General features: G+C 36.4%; 3 protein-coding genes and 1 long non-coding RNA gene across 7 annotated transcripts in view; all 4 read left to right on the top strand.

Annotated features, from left to right (window-relative positions):
• The first annotated feature begins 12 nt into the window (after positions 1-12).
• On the top strand, positions 13-1098 carry LOC116009699 (dof zinc finger protein DOF3.1). The gene has a single exon (XM_031248821.1). The coding sequence runs from the start codon at positions 228-230 to the stop codon at positions 870-872; it is 645 nt and encodes a 214-aa protein (XP_031104681.1). The 5' UTR covers positions 13-227; the 3' UTR covers positions 873-1098.
• Positions 1099-5095: 3997 nt separating this feature from the next.
• Positions 5096-10942, top strand: LOC116010038 (the record flags this gene model as incomplete). The annotated part of the gene is made up of 12 exons (XM_031249301.1): positions 5096-5498; positions 6267-6493; positions 6649-6716; positions 6854-6919; positions 7081-7226; positions 7423-7491; positions 7729-7817; positions 8423-9271; positions 9479-9556; positions 9740-9851; positions 10693-10743; positions 10919-10942. Coding segments are annotated over exons 1-12 (2136 nt in total), but the record flags the coding sequence as incomplete, so codon positions are not given.
• Positions 10943-10999: 57 nt separating this feature from the next.
• On the top strand, positions 11000-12675 carry LOC116011306. Its single transcript, XR_004096999.1, has 3 exons — positions 11000-11135; positions 11977-12027; positions 12203-12675. It is a non-coding gene; the product is annotated as an uncharacterized LOC116011306 (long non-coding RNA).
• A 943-nt stretch (positions 12676-13618) lies between these two features.
• LOC116010239 (NADP-specific glutamate dehydrogenase) overlaps positions 13619-18151 on the top strand; it is a 7727-nt gene continuing 3194 nt past the window's right edge. For all 4 annotated transcript variants that reach the window (XR_004096902.1, XR_004096903.1, XM_031249558.1 and 1 more), the window contains exons 1-10: positions 13619-13949; positions 14548-15147; positions 15898-16027; positions 16127-16328; positions 16627-16713; positions 16792-16851; positions 16956-17042; positions 17177-17248; positions 17528-17583; positions 17899-17984. Coding sequence is in view for 2 of the 4 variants with exons in the window: in XM_031249558.1 (XP_031105418.1) it covers positions 14589-15147; positions 15898-16027; positions 16127-16328; positions 16627-16713; positions 16792-16851; positions 16956-17042; positions 17177-17248; positions 17528-17583; positions 17899-17984 (1339 nt within the window). In the remaining 2 variants the exon portion in view is untranslated. The remainder of the gene's footprint in view (positions 13950-14547; positions 15148-15897; positions 16028-16126; positions 16329-16626; positions 16714-16791; positions 16852-16955; positions 17043-17176; positions 17249-17527; positions 17584-17898; positions 17985-18151) is intronic.

Below are 18151 nucleotides of genomic sequence, written 5' to 3'. Positions count from 1 at the left end.
CTCCCCCCCCCCCCAGCTCAGCTGAAATCTTTGAATACAAATTTCAACAAAAAAGTTGCTTATAACTTATAAGTTATATCTTTGCAGATCCTCAGTGCAAAATAGTGGGAAATATCCGTCTTTCAGAGCTACCCAAAGCCTGCAAATGTGATTTTTGGTGGTTTTTATTGAGTGGATCGCTTAAAGATTGAAGCTTTTTGGTGTTTTGGAGGTGGGAAATTGGGGAAATGCAAGACCCATCGATATATACGCAGATCAAGCCGCAGTTCCCGGAGCAAGAGCACCTGAAATGTCCCCGGTGTGACTCCATGAACACCAAATTCTGTTACTACAACAACTACAACCTCTCGCAGCCGCGCCACTTCTGCAAGAACTGCCGCCGTTACTGGACCAAAGGCGGCGCTCTCCGGAATATTCCCGTCGGCGGCGGCTCCCGGAAAAACGCCAAGCGCTCCTCGCCGTCGTCGGCGTCTTCTTCTAAGCGTTCGGCGCCGGAGTCTTCGCCTACGCCGCCGCAGGCGGCGGCTCCACCTATTCCGCCGCCGCAGAAGACGGAGGCGTACGGGATGGGCGACCTGCCGCCGTTCAATGTGAATGCTAGCTTCACGTCGCTATTGACGGCGACGAGCGGAGGGCAATTTGGTAATTTCCTTGACGGGTCGGATTTGCAGCTGGGCGAGTTCCCCGGGAACCCGACCCAGAACCCTGCACCCGGGGCGGGTGCGGCCCGGATGGGAATGGGTTTTCAGAATACGGAGGGATTCTTGGGCGGTGGTCAATCGGACGGTGGAGATTCGCCCAACTGTTGGACCGGAGCTAACAATGACTGGCCTGATCTTGCCATGTACACACCGGATTCCAACTTCCAGTAATTAATTTCAGACAGACAGAGAGATTTATACTTTTAAGTAAAAATTATTAAGTATTGAAAGAGAGATTTATTTGCTAATTTTGTGGGATTTATTTATTTTAATCACTTTGTAAGGATTTGGTGTGCATGAGTAGAGTTTACATACAACATTGTGTGTGATTTAGGGGCTTGTATGTATTTGATGCTGAAAAAAAGAATGATATGCCATGATATCTATTACCCTTGTAGAGCATTCTCTCCCGCGAATAACGCCGATCAACATTCATGACTCTTATATTCAGTTGTTTCTTAAAGTGAATGGTGAAGGGTACAAATTCAACATGATCCTAACGTTTTGATTTACAAAAAAATTTGCAATAGCTATCTAAATGTACAAATACTGTCTTGTGGTCCTACTCGATAAAGAATCACAATGAAATCCAATAAGGTTAATAAGCCTAAGTTGTTTACGGTTAACCACTTAACCATCTCAAATCATAATTTTCTAACACTTTGATTTACATGAAAGTTCGTAGTCACTACTCGAATGTGCGCTATTGGTGAAATAAACCTTATGACCTTAGTCAGTAAAAGACCACAAGGATGTAAATCAACCTATGTTGTCCATACCTATCCGGCCCATACCAAGAGTAAACTAAATTAAAATGACTTGATATGACGGATTCAATTGATAGGGTATTGTCATTTAGGTACGAATCAAACTCGTAATCTTTTAATACGAAAATCATGTTCTGCTTACTTAATCACTCCCTTCGAGATTGCCTTCATAATTTTGAGGGGTTTAACCTAAAGGGTTAGTGTATAATGGTGATTTGATGGTGAGAGATATAATGGGAAGGAGTGGGAAGAAAGATATTGAAGATGAGCATGAGGAAGTTCCAAAATGCATCATTTGCATCCTTCCCCCCACTGTCCACCAAGGGGTAGACAAGATGAATATATTTGCCTCCAATGGATATTGTATCTTTTCCTCTTTTGGTCTGTTTTAATAGCAACATCTCAATTTTGGTGTGGATCCATTTGTGCCCCACACCCCAATTTAATCTCTATGACCGATTTGTAGTAGTACTTGTACCACAAATCCACTGCAAACCATAAATGAATGGGGGGGGTGGTAAGTAGTAACCACCCTAAGCAATGTACGGATAAAACAAATAAGAATACATGCAATTGGCTCGACAAAGTAGTAATTAGTCTAGTAAATAAAAAACTTTACTTAAAATTTGCTTCCAACGACAGTGTGAACTGGTGAGGGTTAGGCTCCTTTTGTAGAGAAGAGAAATGTATTGATTTACTTTTCTTCTTCCATGTATTGATTTACTTTCTCATGGGTCTGGAGGTATGTTCACAGATTAAGATTATTGGTTTGTGATTTTTTAAAGGTTTTTGTTAGATAATTGGTAGGGGGAGAAAATGGGAACAAATGGTATTTGTCAATTGGCGACCACCCAATGCTTCTAGTGGGCACATGCATTGCACGCACTTGTTGTGCTGCGCTAGAGTTTGCAACGGGTACCAATTTATTTTTGTATTTTTATTTTTATTTCTTGTTTATAAAATTTAGAGAGAGAAAATTCAAATTGCAAGTTTTTTTCCTCACCTCTTCCATAAGTCATGTCGCTCCATCCCTTCCATACAAGCAATAATAATAATAATGCCAAAGACCTTGTGGTCAAGTGGAATAGCTGTGGTCCTCTCAAGTGAGAGGTCACAGGTTTGATCTCTAGGAGGGTGTTGGCTCTTTGTGCTTTAGTTATATAATACCAACACTTTGTGTTTTTTTTTTATTCATGCTAAAACTCTACCCTCATTGACATTTTTTATATTTTAGTAGATAGTAGATTAGTAGATGTGTATTGAATTCATCAATCTCCATCTCCAGTCTAGTGAGTAATGAAGTTGGAAAGGCCAATTTGAAATGGCAACAATTAGATGTGATTGTTGTCAAGTAGGAGGAAGGGCTGTCCAATTGGTCCTTTGGTCCCCAACATGGGCCACAAAGCCCTCAATCCATGATGCCAAAGTAGATGGACCATTAACCAACTCACATGGATCGAAATATTTTTTATTTAATGAATCTCTTATCTTTATTTATGAATGAATTGAATACAAATTGAGAGAGTTGACAAATGACAATTTTATATGAGAATTGACTGCGCTTTTTCGGTTGATTTTTTTTTTTTTTTATAATCTTAATTGGTAAATAATAGAGATGAAAATATGTCGGGTTGAGTTTAGCTTTAAAAAATTAGATTTGGATATACTATAAAAATTTAAGGCTTGAGTTCTAATGGTCTGAATTTGTATGTGGACTTTTTTTTTTTTTTTTTTTTTAAGGTTCATGCCTAAATCTATAATTGGTTGGCTTGAAACCTGTTTAAAAGTCTATTTAATATTATTACTTGTTGTGCTTAAAAAAATTAGTGAGAGATTTATAAATTTACCATGACAAGTGACAACGGTTAAGAATCGTTGCCTTGCAGTCACATGGAAGAAATTTAGATCAAAGAGTCAACCATACTTTCTCAACCTGTTGAAACACATATTGCCCCCACTGATGCTTGATCTCATGAGTTTTCATATGAGAGAGTCACTACATACTATATGAGCATAATGTGTTTGACATGTCTAAGCCTATTTAACTAAACATGCTTCAAAATATGTATAAGTCTGACCTTTTTAGTTGATAGAGTAATATACGGGGTATGAATAAAATACTATTTATTAATGCTCAAACGGGTCAAGGTCGGTATACCCTATGAGAAACCGATCTACGTGACAGTGAGTCACAGGTTCCCGATCTCTTTGACTATTATATAGATCAAACAGCCAAAAGTCCTTCTGCTAGCTTTAAATGCGCCTTTTATAGGTGACCTCGGGGAAAGATTCCGGGCCGGCAGCATGCACTACGCGTGTTAGGCATGCACCGGTCCTTAAGGCGGCCCACCGGGTGAAAGTTAGGTGTAAGCCTCGAACGGGTTGAGATCTAGACGATTGAGATTCAGTTCAAGGTCGGGACGGCCGATTACCAATGTTAGCCCTGAGATCGAGTAACATACCGGACCGACCTAACTAGACTGGGCAGGTGGTCAGGGTCTACACGCAACAATTGGCCTGTAGGTTAAAAGTAGACCGGTACTTATACTTAGACCGGTAAACTCTACCGAAATACGTAGATCGGGATTTTATTCCTATCATTAGTAAATAAGTCAAATTCGGCTAGGTCATAGCCCTCTATGAAGGGCATGACTTATTTTCACCCGTAAAGAATTATAAGAATCTAATTAACTTATATTGCCTATAGTTGTAAGGCAAAAACTTGTGTGAGACCGTCTCACCATGATACGGGTCGGGTCGGGTCAAGATGCAAATGTAACACTTACATGCACAAGTGTCATACTTATATGCTCAAATGTAATACTAATCAGGAATAAAATTTTTGTTACTAAATGTAATACTTTTAAGGAAAAATACAATACTTTTACATTTCGATTTAAAAGTATTACGGAGTACTTTTTTCCTCAAAAGTATTATATTTGCCCTTATAAGGGGAACTTGTCAACATTACTCATTATGAAAAATGTATTACTTTTTCTCTTATAAGTAACAAAAATTGTATTATTGATTAGTGTTATATTTGAGCATATAAGTATGACATTTGCACATATAAGTATGACATTTGCATGGTGCTTTGACCCGACCCGACCCGTCTCATGAATAAGAATCCGTGAGACGGTCTCACACCAGTGTGACCCTACTTGTAATGCTCAAATTTAGAAAGTTAATACATAATTCACATAGATAATCAAACTAATATTTACGGGTTACAAACTCATAAACAACTATAATTTGTTTGAATTGAAATGTTTTTATGAAAAAAAAAGTATAATAATGCGAGTTATAATGTAGTTTGTAAAAAGATTAAATATATATATAATTTATTATGTAATTAAAATTTTAAAAGTTACAAGTAAGTAAATTAACCTGTTAAATCAGTGCTTCAAAATCTGAAAATCAATTAGTGACAGTAATAGGGTCATTAGGGTTCTAACTTCTAATAACATATGATGAAAAATCAAATAAATGGGTTTTGAAAACATAATAACGTGTTATTATAGGTCACTAATCAGTTTTTTAAATTTGGATGCTCTAAAATGATACTCCTATGTTCACGTGGTTTAATGGTAACTTTAAAAAATTTGAAAGTTAAACGGAAGTGCCGAAGTGAGAACCGAAAAGCTTCGTCACACCACTTTGAGCTGGGCGCGAAATGTCGGGGGGGAAGCGCGGCCGCCGTGGCGCCGGAGGCGCTGGCAAGCGCAACAACAATAACTCCTCCTTCCGAACGCCGGCTGTTCAAAGGTCTTCCGCCGCACTTGGCGGACGTCTTTCACTCGGCAGTGGAGCAGCTGGTCCCCGCAATCGCAGTACCGCCGTCGCTCCCACGCCATCTGCTCCTTCCAATGCTGGTGAGGAGACTTTTAGCCTCGTCAGCGGGAATCCTTTGCACTTCGCCATGATTATTCGGTTGGCGCCGGACCTTGTGGAGGAGATCAAGCGCACGGAGGCTCATGGGGGTACAACGCGGATCAAATTCGGCGCAAATGCAAATAACTCAGCCGGTAATGTAAGTTTTCATAGTTTATATTTGTCTATTTATATCGTCTTATTTATATTCTGATGCTAGAAGTTTTATTGTAAACGTGGAGTTTCACTCTACTTCACTGCAATGTGGAGAAATCGGGGAATGCATTGCTTTCAAAATTCTTTAGTTGAATTATAGCGACATAAAGCGTAGCATCTGTCGGATGAATGTGATCGAGGGTTTACACAATAGAATTAGTGATTTAAGAAACAAGGTGAATTGTTTGCTTACAACTGAAGTTCAATTTCATATTCAGAAAATTCTCAAGCAGCCAGAGTCTCCATCTCATAAATAACTATTCATTTGGAATTCATTTACCCTGTTTTGTTGACAAGGAAAAAAAGCTTCATCTGCTGAGGCTTTAACTGGTTTACAGAATTTTTTATCAGGCAGCATGGAGAGTCATCCACTGTGGATGAACCTAGTGAAATTATCAATCAGGGAGGTGCAGACTGAAGGTCACACCTCTTGCATGAGAAAATTGAGCCCAACCTGATCTCATTATTACCTTTTATCTTCTTTATTTATTTATTTTCATGATAAAACTAGAAGAGAACATAATACTTTTCTTTTCTTGGAAAGCTTCATTCAGTTTACTTGAGTGGTTGGATAGGGAGGAAGTTTGAAGGTCTGATAGACTCCATGCCAATATTACTGTGGCAAATATATTTATTAGTTTATATGATAATTGCATATACATCCAGCATGCGCTTACCAGTTGTTCAAGGCATTGAAGTCAGTCCTTTTCAGGTTATTAATGTTGGCGGTAAAGACTTCAGATTTACATGGTCACAGGATAGGGGAGACCTCTGTGACATATATGAAGAGCGCCAAAGTGAGGAAGATGGAAATAGCTTGTTAGTGGAATCAGGTAGTGCTTGGAGAAAGATGAATGTACAGCGTGTTTTGGATGAATCAACTAAAAACCATGTTAAAATGCTATCTGAGGAAGCCGAACGCAAGTCTAAATCACGCAAGTATATTTTCCTTTCCTGAGTATAATTAGTGTGTTTTATTGAATAAACATTTGCTTAGTGAACAGTTATTGGATTTTGTAGTAACTTTGTAGCAATGCCTTGCTTATTTTCACTATATCATTTATCCTTATGCTATTTGCACCCTCTGGAAACAGAACCATTATTTTAGACCCTCGCAATCCATCTACAAAGAGTCAAGTGAAGGCAAGGGCTACTGTAGAAGGTAAGCCTTTGTTTCCTGCATCTGAATTATTTATGTATCTGTACCTTGCTGAGGCAAGGTGTGTGATATCATGGAAGATATGAGTCTTTCTTGTAAAAATAATTCATTTTCACCAAAGTGAAATTCTTGTTTTTCAGGCAATCCATCTAAAATGACTCTGCAGCAACCTCCTCATAAAAAGAGAAAAGTTGAACCACCCCCAGGTAGTTGGGATTCAAGTCTAGTGGGTTCTTAATAGATTTTTTCCCCAAGTATTCCATCCAGCATGTGTTAAGTTTTAGATTAGTTGATTTATAGCTTTTGATTCCAAAGTATTGATGTGTTTTGCATTTCCTGTTCTTTTTCCAAACTATGCCTCATGCAGCAAGAGGCCCTCCTAACAAGGTGAGTAGTATTGGGACACAGGGAATGCCAGGGGGCAAGAAGAGCACAAGTTCCAAACCTTCTGATCTGCAGTGCATGTTGATAACTTTCCTTATGGACAACCAGTCAAATGGAATGACCCTCAAAGTATGTGAACAACTTTATTCAACGAGATATTATTTTAGCTTTTAGTTTGTGCAAGAGTTGGATCCACTAGTTTTTCTTTTCTCTGTCTGTGACTCCCCGGTTATTGCATAGGGTAGTTGATTGTGTTCATATATGATAATTCTTTACAACTCTATAACTGAATCAGTTAAGTACATGATTTCTTCTTAATTATTAGGCCTTGGAGAAAGCTGTTGGAGATGCCTTTCCAAACTCAGCAAGGAAAATTAAGCCCATTCTTAAAAAAGTAAGTATCAAAGATTCAAAGATTATATCACTTAAATTATACTAGTACAAAGGAAAGAATGCTCTATCTCATCGTGAAGTTAATAACTAGATTTGATTTTTATCTAGTTCAGGCTTCCACTATAATTATGTACTGGAAAAGGAGAAAGAAACACCATAGTGAATTTCTTATCTCAGCTAATTTTTTTTGGAGTTATCTGCCTATCTTGCAATATCTCATGTATTGTGTGCATGTTAGGTTGCAACCTTTCAGGCTCCAGGTAGATATTTCCTTAAACCAGGAGTGAAGATAGAAAACTTTATGAAATCTACAATTGGAAGTGGAAGGTACTACCAATTTATTTGGACTTTTAATGATTCTCAAGTTTGTATCCTCCTTTTCCTGTGTAGGTGAATCCAAGAAGTGCATCCCAGAAATTAAAGATTTACTAGGTGGATTAATTTGTTCTCAAAAAAAAAAAAAAAAGTACCTGTAAGACTTTATGAACGCAGGTTCAATGGTAATATGCTATTATACAGTGAAAATTTAGTTCGTAGGAACATAACTTTCCAAAATGCTATTAAAGAAACAAGAATGTTCTAACCTTGAAGGGGCTTTATTATTTGTTTGGACTTTTCCTGTAAATGAATACTTAACTTTTCATCTGTTAGATATACTGGGCTTTGTCTTAAATTATAGTTGCTTCAATTTTTTTTGAGCTGTCTGAGTTCCTAACATTATTTCTCAGTTTCCCATAATTGTTTTTAATTTTATGGAGTCCCAGTGACAATATGTCTAATACCTTTAGGATACCTCTTCTGGATTCTTAGTGTTTCCCTCGCCACAAAGTCATTTCATTTTGACCATTTTTACAGTGTTGCTGCTATTCATGGTATGCATCTTTGTCAGTTGCAATACTCACTGGCTCTAATGTTTAATTTTCCTTATCCAGTTGTCATGAAGTGAATCATCCCACATTGCCTACCCATAATAAGCATGAACTTCCAGTTCCGAAATCTAGCTTTTCAATGAGAGCTGACACCAATGCATTGGAAGGGCAACAACAGTTCAATTCTAAACGTGATGAAGCACCAACTTTCTTAGAAAAAGTTGATTTAGTCCAACTGTCTCCTGAGTATTTTGATGAGCAAAAAGGCCCTGACCATAGTGAACGGCCAGCGGGTAGGTTTAGTGATAGCAGTACTGATAGTGAAAGTGACCGCAGCGGTAGTGGAAATAAAAGCAGAAGTAGAAGCCCTGTGGACGATGGTGCAAGCAGGAGTACCAGTGACAGTGAAAGTGATATCCCTTCTAACAGTGAGGAGGCATCTGATGATGATTTGGATATTATGATTCGAGATGATGACAGGTTGGTAAAATATAAACCTGATGGCACAAAGAGGCAAAAGGCTGGAAATATGAATCAACAAAAGATTTCTGGTGGTATTAATCAAGTTGTTGCAAAAAATAGTAATAAAGTTGGGGTGAATAGTAAAAATCAACATAATGTAACTGAATGGAGCCTGGAGGCTTATGGAGATAATCATGGAAAGGTCTCTACCGGTGAAGCAGAACGACATGACACAGAACAGGGAGTCTGCCTTCCTGTCACTAAGGAATGTAAAATGCAGGAGACAAATTTAGTCACAGACCTAAATGATAGGCAAAAGGATACTTTGATGAGGAGCAATGATGGTTGCCAGGAGAGAAGACATTCTTCTCCTGATGAGATCAGTTGTTCATTCTCTAAGTATGAAAAGGAGGATCCAGAGTTCAGGGTACCAATTAATGGTTTCTCGCAGTACGTTTTTTCTAATCCTGGTTCTTCACTTCTCGATACTCATATATGCAACACACCATGTCATGAATAGTTTTTCATGTGTTTCCATCCACTTTGTTATCTTTTTTTCTTGATTTCCACTTGTATATCATTTGCATCATTGAGCAATGTATGTTCTTTGATGAAAGCCTTCTTATTCTTAATTTCTGCTCTAACCCTGGTTTTCAGATATAAAGAATATGTCGAGGAGTATCATGAGAAGTATGAGATATATTGCTTGCTGAAGAAAACTTTGGAGTCCTACAGGTTTGAAATTCAAATCATGTGCTCATTCTCAAGATTTTGAAGGCTTTTTTAATATCTGCAGATTGTTTACTGCACTGTTGGAGTTATTCTTTGTTGGTATTCATGCTTTTTTTTTTTTTGGGGGGGGGGGGGGGGGGGGGTGCAGTTCAGTTTTCTAAACTGTTTATTACCCAAATGCTTTAGGTTTGAGTTCTTTGAACTTGGAAAGGACCTAGACATCTGTAAAGGAAAGGACATGGAGAGGTACTATGAAATTTTGGCACGGTTGAAGGATTCTTATTGCCAATATGGACCAGTAAGTTTGGATTGTAATCCTCCAATGCTTTTATTGCACATTGTGATTGTGGTGAGTTTGGGGCATAATGCCTCTGTAGATGTGAAATTCATTTTGCTTTGTGCTCACTATTGCCAGGTATTTAGTCAAATGAATCACTTTAGGAAGAACTCATAATATATTATATATATAGTCCTTAATCAGATGAGAACTATGTCCCAGGTGAGAACGTAAGGACAAATTCAAACCATTGATCGAGTAGATCTAACGGTTGAAAGAAACAAAATTTTGTAATATTTATGAAAATGACCCCGCTCATTTTTTACTTGATTTCTCATCCATCAGATCTTGCAGATCAATGGTCTGAATTTGTCCTCACGTTCTCACTTGGGGGCATAGTTCTCATATGATTAGGATTCTATCTATCTATATATATATATATATATATATATATTTGTTTGGAACTCTATTACACAAGTTTTAGTCCTGGACAATTTTTAGTCAGTTGTTGATTCTTGAAGTTGTTTTGCTGTCAGTCGGAACTAGGCTCATTTGCTTTCCATCAATTCTGAAATTGGATATGCAAGCATTATTCTTGCTACATCAGCATGCATAGTTTTGCCACCTGATTTGTTTCTCCTTTCTCAAATGCAAGGAGAGATTGGACTTGGCTAACTACATTAAAGTTGGAGTCACTTCTAAACTAAATTGTTACCTAACTGCTTTGTTGTGATGTCATTTGACCCGCAATCTTCTTACCTAATATTCCTAATAATAATAATATGAACAGGCTGCTTTATATGGATGTAGAGCTGTTTAAACTATCAAATCTGACTTTACATACTAATATGTGTTACTGCAGGGACATAAACGACTAAAGAAAATATTCGTCGTGCTTCACAAAGAACTGAAGGTGATTGCCCCTCTAATCATTTAACTTTGTTGCTCCATTTTGTGCATCATTTTCATTTATAGATTTTATACCATTTAATCCCTTTTATATGAAGTAATGTCTGCTTAATCCATTTTACGTGTACATGTTACATATTCAGTTTCTTGAATTCTAATTATACTGTATCGGTTTGCAGCATTTGAAACAGATGATCAATGACTTTNTTTTTTTTTTTTTGGGGGGGGGGGGGGGGGGGGGTGCAGTTCAGTTTTCTAAACTGTTTATTACCCAAATGCTTTAGGTTTGAGTTCTTTGAACTTGGAAAGGACCTAGACATCTGTAAAGGAAAGGACATGGAGAGGTACTATGAAATTTTGGCACGGTTGAAGGATTCTTATTGCCAATATGGACCAGTAAGTTTGGATTGTAATCCTCCAATGCTTTTATTGCACATTGTGATTGTGGTGAGTTTGGGGCATAATGCCTCTGTAGATGTGAAATTCATTTTGCTTTGTGCTCACTATTGCCAGGTATTTAGTCAAATGAATCACTTTAGGAAGAACTCATAATATATTATATATATAGTCCTTAATCAGATGAGAACTATGTCCCAGGTGAGAACGTAAGGACAAATTCAAACCATTGATCGAGTAGATCTAACGGTTGAAAGAAACAAAATTTTGTAATATTTATGAAAATGACCCCGCTCATTTTTTACTTGATTTCTCATCCATCAGATCTTGCAGATCAATGGTCTGAATTTGTCCTCACGTTCTCACTTGGGGGCATAGTTCTCATATGATTAGGATTCTATCTATCTATATATATATATATATATATATATATTTGTTTGGAACTCTATTACACAAGTTTTAGTCCTGGACAATTTTTAGTCAGTTGTTGATTCTTGAAGTTGTTTTGCTGTCAGTCGGAACTAGGCTCATTTGCTTTCCATCAATTCTGAAATTGGATATGCAAGCATTATTCTTGCTACATCAGCATGCATAGTTTTGCCACCTGATTTGTTTCTCCTTTCTCAAATGCAAGGAGAGATTGGACTTGGCTAACTACATTAAAGTTGGAGTCACTTCTAAACTAAATTGTTACCTAACTGCTTTGTTGTGATGTCATTTGACCCGCAATCTTCTTACCTAATATTCCTAATAATAATAATATGAACAGGCTGCTTTATATGGATGTAGAGCTGTTTAAACTATCAAATCTGACTTTACATACTAATATGTGTTACTGCAGGGACATAAACGACTAAAGAAAATATTCGTCGTGCTTCACAAAGAACTGAAGGTGATTGCCCCTCTAATCATTTAACTTTGTTGCTCCATTTTGTGCATCATTTTCATTTATAGATTTTATACCATTTAATCCCTTTTATATGAAGTAATGTCTGCTTAATCCATTTTACGTGTACATGTTACATATTCAGTTTCTTGAATTCTAATTATACTGTATCGGTTTGCAGCATTTGAAACAGATGATCAATGACTTTGCTGCTTCATATTGCAAAGATCGATAAACGGATTTCTTCTCCAGTTTTGCCTGTATCCATGCTTACTGCAGTTTGTTCTGATATCTGCCATGGTTGAAGGCCATTCAACATAATGGTTAGATTTTTCCAAAGAGGCTTATTGAAATGTGATCAGTAAGTCAGTAACCTAAGCCTCCTATTCTGATATCTTACTCGATCTGGAGTAGGCGACTAGCCGATCACCTTCTTCTTCTTCTTGCAACCGATGGTTGTCTTTTGTTTGCAGAAGCAACAGTTGCCGGAACCCTAAAATATCTACATTACCGGTTGATACTATTATGCCTAAATGCATAAAAATGATAAGTTAATGTATTTAATTGTAACTTTTTAAAGTTTAAGACTTAATTGTTTTTTCGTATAAAGTTCAAGGTATATTTGACAATTTTCCTTATTATTAAATATGATATTTGAATTATTTTTTGAATATGTTTTGGGAAAAATTATTTTGCTTAATTATGTGTAGTGTGTGGTATTATTGTTGTTGTTGAGAGCAGTATATGTTAAAATTTAAAATTTAATATTTGGATATATCATAATTAAAAATATTCGAATCAATATTTCCTTAAATTCTAAATTTTGTTTGGATTTTAAATGTTAATTCATATAATATTAGTAACATTCAAGGAATAAGGCGGAGGATAGATGCTGATATATTAATGAATGTAATTAATGTTTAGACTTTAGATATGGGTGGAAAATATTTTCTACAAAATTAAAATGGAATTCTTGTATTAAAAAAAAAAACCTAACTATGCTTACCTTGGACATGTTGCTTACCAAATTAAATAACATATTAATTATTAAGCCAAATATAGTTTACTATTATTTACCTATTTACCAAATATGTAGGAGTTATTAAATCTTGTGATCAATTAACACATAAACTTAACAACATTTATCTCATAAGTAATTGTAAGGTGCATGATTTTATTGATATCGAATGTAATGTACGGAATAAATTGATCTTTTTAGAGATAAAAAAAAAATAAACAGCCATTACTTGAGAGTAAACATAAACTCTACACCTTACAGGGACGGGTCCCAATAAGGTATTAATAAAAATTAAACTACTTGAACATATATGCAAATTACACACCTCGTTAGGCATCCCCAAAAGGGTGTTGGACAATAATTATACTCGTAACTTGATGGTACGAGAATCGTGTTCTACATACCCGGTTAGGTTAAGTTTAGGTTAATATTAGTAACCAAAAATTAATTATATATTTTCAATATAATTGAAAATAATTAATCATTTTAATGTAACATGAATTATGCAACTTGTGTTTAAAAGATTAATTTAATATAAGGGGGAAAAAACAATGATAATTACTTCCGGTAACCATAGGAGGGAGAGATTCCATTCTGGGCAAATAGAGTTGTCCGCTTTGGAGCCCCAAAGTTACAGTTGAAGTCTCTGAATCCATCCACCTTTGTCTCTTTTTCACCCGCAGTGACGACGATACACTCAATTCATCCAACATGCATGCACACACAATCACTCTCCTTTTCTAATTACTCTTCCTTCTACTCATACACCAGCTCCTGGGGATTTTCTGATCATACGCAATCAAGCTTTTTCGGTTTCTTTTCCTCGATTGGCCCGTGGAAACACGGCGCCGCAAGACTGGGTTCTGACTTCTGATTCCTGGGCAGCTCAGACTTTGGAATTTAATTCCAGGTACAATCTTTTCGTTTCAATTCTATCCCAGTTGGATTATAGCTGCAATCGTTGGTGTTGCGAGAAATTTGAGCACTTTGATGTTTTGCAAATTTGCAAAAAAGGGATCTTTTGAGCTTGATAAAGTCTGGGTTGTGTGACTTGGAACGAAATTTTGTGCCTTGTTGGGTTTTTGGCCAACTGAGCTTGATGAATTGTGGTGTGAAAATTTCTGGAGTAATGATGTGTGCCTGATAGATTAAAAGGAAGATTAGTGTTTGTCAAAATGCCCAAAAAAAAAAAATTGGTCTCAATCAAATAATGGGGAGAATGGATTATGTCTTGTTTGGAGGATGAGAAAAGGAGTTGAGAGTTATTGGTTACCCACTTCAGACACCAGTTCACCCAACCAAGGAGGGATGTCTTTCTATGGCCTTTGTATCATTATTAGGATTCTATTGGGAAAAGAAACAGAAGAAATTTAGAATGCATTTGGATGTGCCATTTTATGTCAACTTCTTGTGCTTAACAATAGATTGATAGTATCTATAATTCTTGTCTGTGTTGCTTGACTGAGGATATCTGACAAGTTCATCATTCACCCTGTTTACTTTTGCAGACTGTTAACCTAATCAAGTTGTTCCTAAATTGTCATGCTGAATGCTGCTTCCCATCGGTGGGGGTGGGATGAATTCTACAATGGATGACATGAATTTGATTCAGCAGGCTCAGAGGCATCACCTGGTGGTCAGGGAGATAGAAGAGATTGATTTGGAAATTGGACCAGGGGATGATGATGGCCACTCATTTGCCCAGAACACTCTTATTGCTGTTACACCACAAGAATCTTCAGCTGATGAGCACAGAGAGAACAAGCACATGATGGTTTCTCAACTTGCTACCGAGAGTCAGGATATGTCAAAGACACAACCAGCGAAAAAGAAGAAAAAGGTTGTCAAAAGATGGAGAGAAGAATGGGCTGATACATATAAGTGGGCCTATGTTGATGTGAAAGATGGAACACCAAGGATATTCTGCTCAGTTTGCAGGGACTATGGTCGGAAGCACCGAAGGAATCCTTATGGAAATGAAGGCAGTAGAAACATGCAGATGAGTGCATTGGAAGAGCATAATAATAGTTTACTTCACAAAGAGGCTCTTCGTCTCCAGATGGCCTCCAAAGATAAACTTGTTGCTGATAAACCAGTATATGTGAAAGGTGGGTTTCCTTCCTTTATATGTACTTTAATCACACATGTCTTTTTTTATTAACTACATTGTTAAAATGAAAAATAGAAAAGAAAATGGTAGCAGCTATTCTCTCCATCCATCTTCATATATTGTATGTTCGTACATTTAACTTTTGAATGTGGATCTTTTATGCTGCATTTTAACATAGGGCAAATGGTTTTATGTTTGAACTTCAGTTTCTAGGATAACTTCACTTTACTTTCTGACACATCATTTAATAGTTTTATCCAGTGAAATCATATATTACTGTTACCAAGAAACTTAGTTCATCTCTCTGATGTACATACCCAGAATGTTCCAATCTGCAATTTCCTGCTTGGTACTGAGAGCTCAAATTTTTGGGTAATGAGTTTACCACATATTTTTGTCTGTAGCTATATAAACAACTAAAGAGTATCTTGTTAAAGTTGCATATTTTGGGCAAATAGCTTGTGTTCTTATTCTTTTGCATTGATGTATTTATATTGTTGACAACAAACCAAGAAGAATGGATTGTTGTTAATTAAGGAACATCTCTTGTTAAATTTTACGCATAGCGTCATCTTCGACCATTCAGTGTTTGTTTATTAATGAATTATTTTTATTCCTGGTTCAAATGGATGCTTCACTGGTTAAGTTCTGAAACAGTAGTCTAAATTATTCGTTTACAGACATTATGTGCTCCATTAGCTAAAGTTTCTCATCTGACTTATTCATGATTGTTGAAATCTGGAAAAAGCACTCATGTCAAAAACATCTGGATCGATTATTGAAGCGGCATTGAAAAGAGATCCTCAAGAAGCTGAGTTTATACAGTGCATTCAAGAGGCAGTTCATGCATTAGAAAGAGTGATTTCAAAAAACTCCAAGTAAGTTATATGCCTAATTAATTGTTTTCATAAACCTTAGCTTTCATTTAATTTTGACAACTCTGTTGCAATTTGAGAGCATCTTTTTCTTTTATATAGTTATGTCAGCATGATGGAGCGGCTATTAGAACCTGAACGTATGATTATTTTTCGAGTTCCATGGGTTGATGATAGGGGTGAGACACATGTGAATCGTGGATTTCGGATTCACTTCAATCAGACACTTGGTCCATGCAGGGGTGGTCTTCGTTTCCACTCGTCAATGAACTTAAGCATTGCCAAGTTTCTTAGTTTTGAACAGGTGATTTGTTACTTCTGTCCTGCATTAATTTATGGTCTATTGTTTTGCCACTTGTCAATGAACTCTTTTCAAAACCTTTACCTAATTTTCTGGAAAGACTTCAAACTTAGGTGAACTACATGCCTTAGAAGTTAGAAACAAATTTGTTATACATATCAAATTGCTAAGAGAGTTTTAAGTCTTATCTTGTTACTTACAACTTTGTTACATCTCTTGCCTCCAAGACTACCATGATGCTTGGTGTAATTTGATAACTGACACAACTGATGACAACTTTTGATCTCTTCTTGTGTTCTAGACTTTAAAGAATGCCTTATCTCCATATAGACTGGGTGGTTCTTCAGGTGGAAGCGATTTTGATCCAAAAGGCAAAAGTGACAGTGAGGTATTATGTTCATATTCAGCTTTGAGATTTTTTACAAGCTTAAACCTTTCTTTTGTCTTCCAATATCTCGACTTGCAGATCATGCGATTTTGTCAAAGCTTTATGAATGAATTATTTCGTTATTTGGGCCCTGACAAGGTATCTCATTTAAGGCACCTGACACTTTTTCATATTCACTCACTCAGCTCCTAGGAAAAGTTTTCCTACTACTTGATTGATCATTTGATTGTTTATTTATGTAGGACCTTCCCACAGAGGAGATGGGTGTTGGCACACGTGAAATGGGTTTCCTATATGGTCAATATCGTCGGCTGGCGGGTCAATCTCAGGTTTAAAGATGCTTAGATTTTTCAGTTTTTTTTTAATTGATGTGTAATGCTTGCTATGTATCTATCTATTGGTTACTGAGTGAGTGATTATTTTAGTTAATTCAGTTTGATTAAGTGAATCTATACTCATGCAGGGAAGTTTTACAGGACCTAGAGTGAATTGGTCAGGCTCGAGTCTTCGCACTGAGGCTACTGGCTATGGATTGGTGAACACACACACTCTCTCTAATGCATGTTGATATGGGTGTGGGAGTATTGCTAGACATCTCTGTGCATGTGCAATCCTTAAAAAATACATAGTCTATAAGAGATATCTGAATTGCTATTAATATAGTATGTGTGTGCCTTTATTGCTGTCTTGTGGCAGATCTGTTAACCGTTTTAAATACCTTTCTTTTGGTATGGCCTTTTTTTTTTTTCTTTGAAAACAAAAATAAAATAAAATATATTGATCCTAGCCAACTGACTGCTTCTGCACTTTGCAGGTTTTCTTTGCACAGCTTATTCTTGCAGACATGAGCAAAGAACTAAAAGGACTAAGGTGCCTTGCTTACCTGTAAAAAACTTATTAAGAGAGCAGTATTTTTTTTTAACATAATTTCTCCAAGTGAGGTGCCGGTGTTATGGTTGCTAGTAAACTGGGAACCATGGCCCCCATTCTGTTCACATCTCAAATAGGAAAAATTATAGGGAGATATGCAGCTAGAGGGCAGTATATGCTAGAATGAAAAACAATATTTGAAATTTAACAAATAAATGTTTGTTTTCCTTTACTAATCCATGCCCAGCTATAAGGAATTGTTAATTGTTTCGTTGGTTCCCCTTGTTCAACTTCTGTTTTGTATTTTATGTTCAGGTGTGTGGTTAGTGGTTCTGGAAAAATTGCAATGCATGTCCTAGAGAAGCTTATTGCATATGGGGCTGTTCCCATCACTGTATCAGGTGATTATTATATACTACTCTGTATATCAATTAAGTGAATTGAAACTTTTTTGTTGAATATATATATATATATATATATATATATATATATATATATATATATATATATATATATATATATATATATATATATATATATATATATATATATATATATATATATATAT

Source organism: Ipomoea triloba, chromosome 2 (assembly GCF_003576645.1).
Source record: "Ipomoea triloba cultivar NCNSP0323 chromosome 2, ASM357664v1".
In the NCBI taxonomy this organism is placed as follows: Eukaryota; Viridiplantae; Streptophyta; class Magnoliopsida; order Solanales; family Convolvulaceae; genus Ipomoea; species Ipomoea triloba.
The sequence above is the reverse complement of the archived record's forward strand: the minus strand, read 5'-3'. Positions and strand labels throughout refer to the sequence as shown.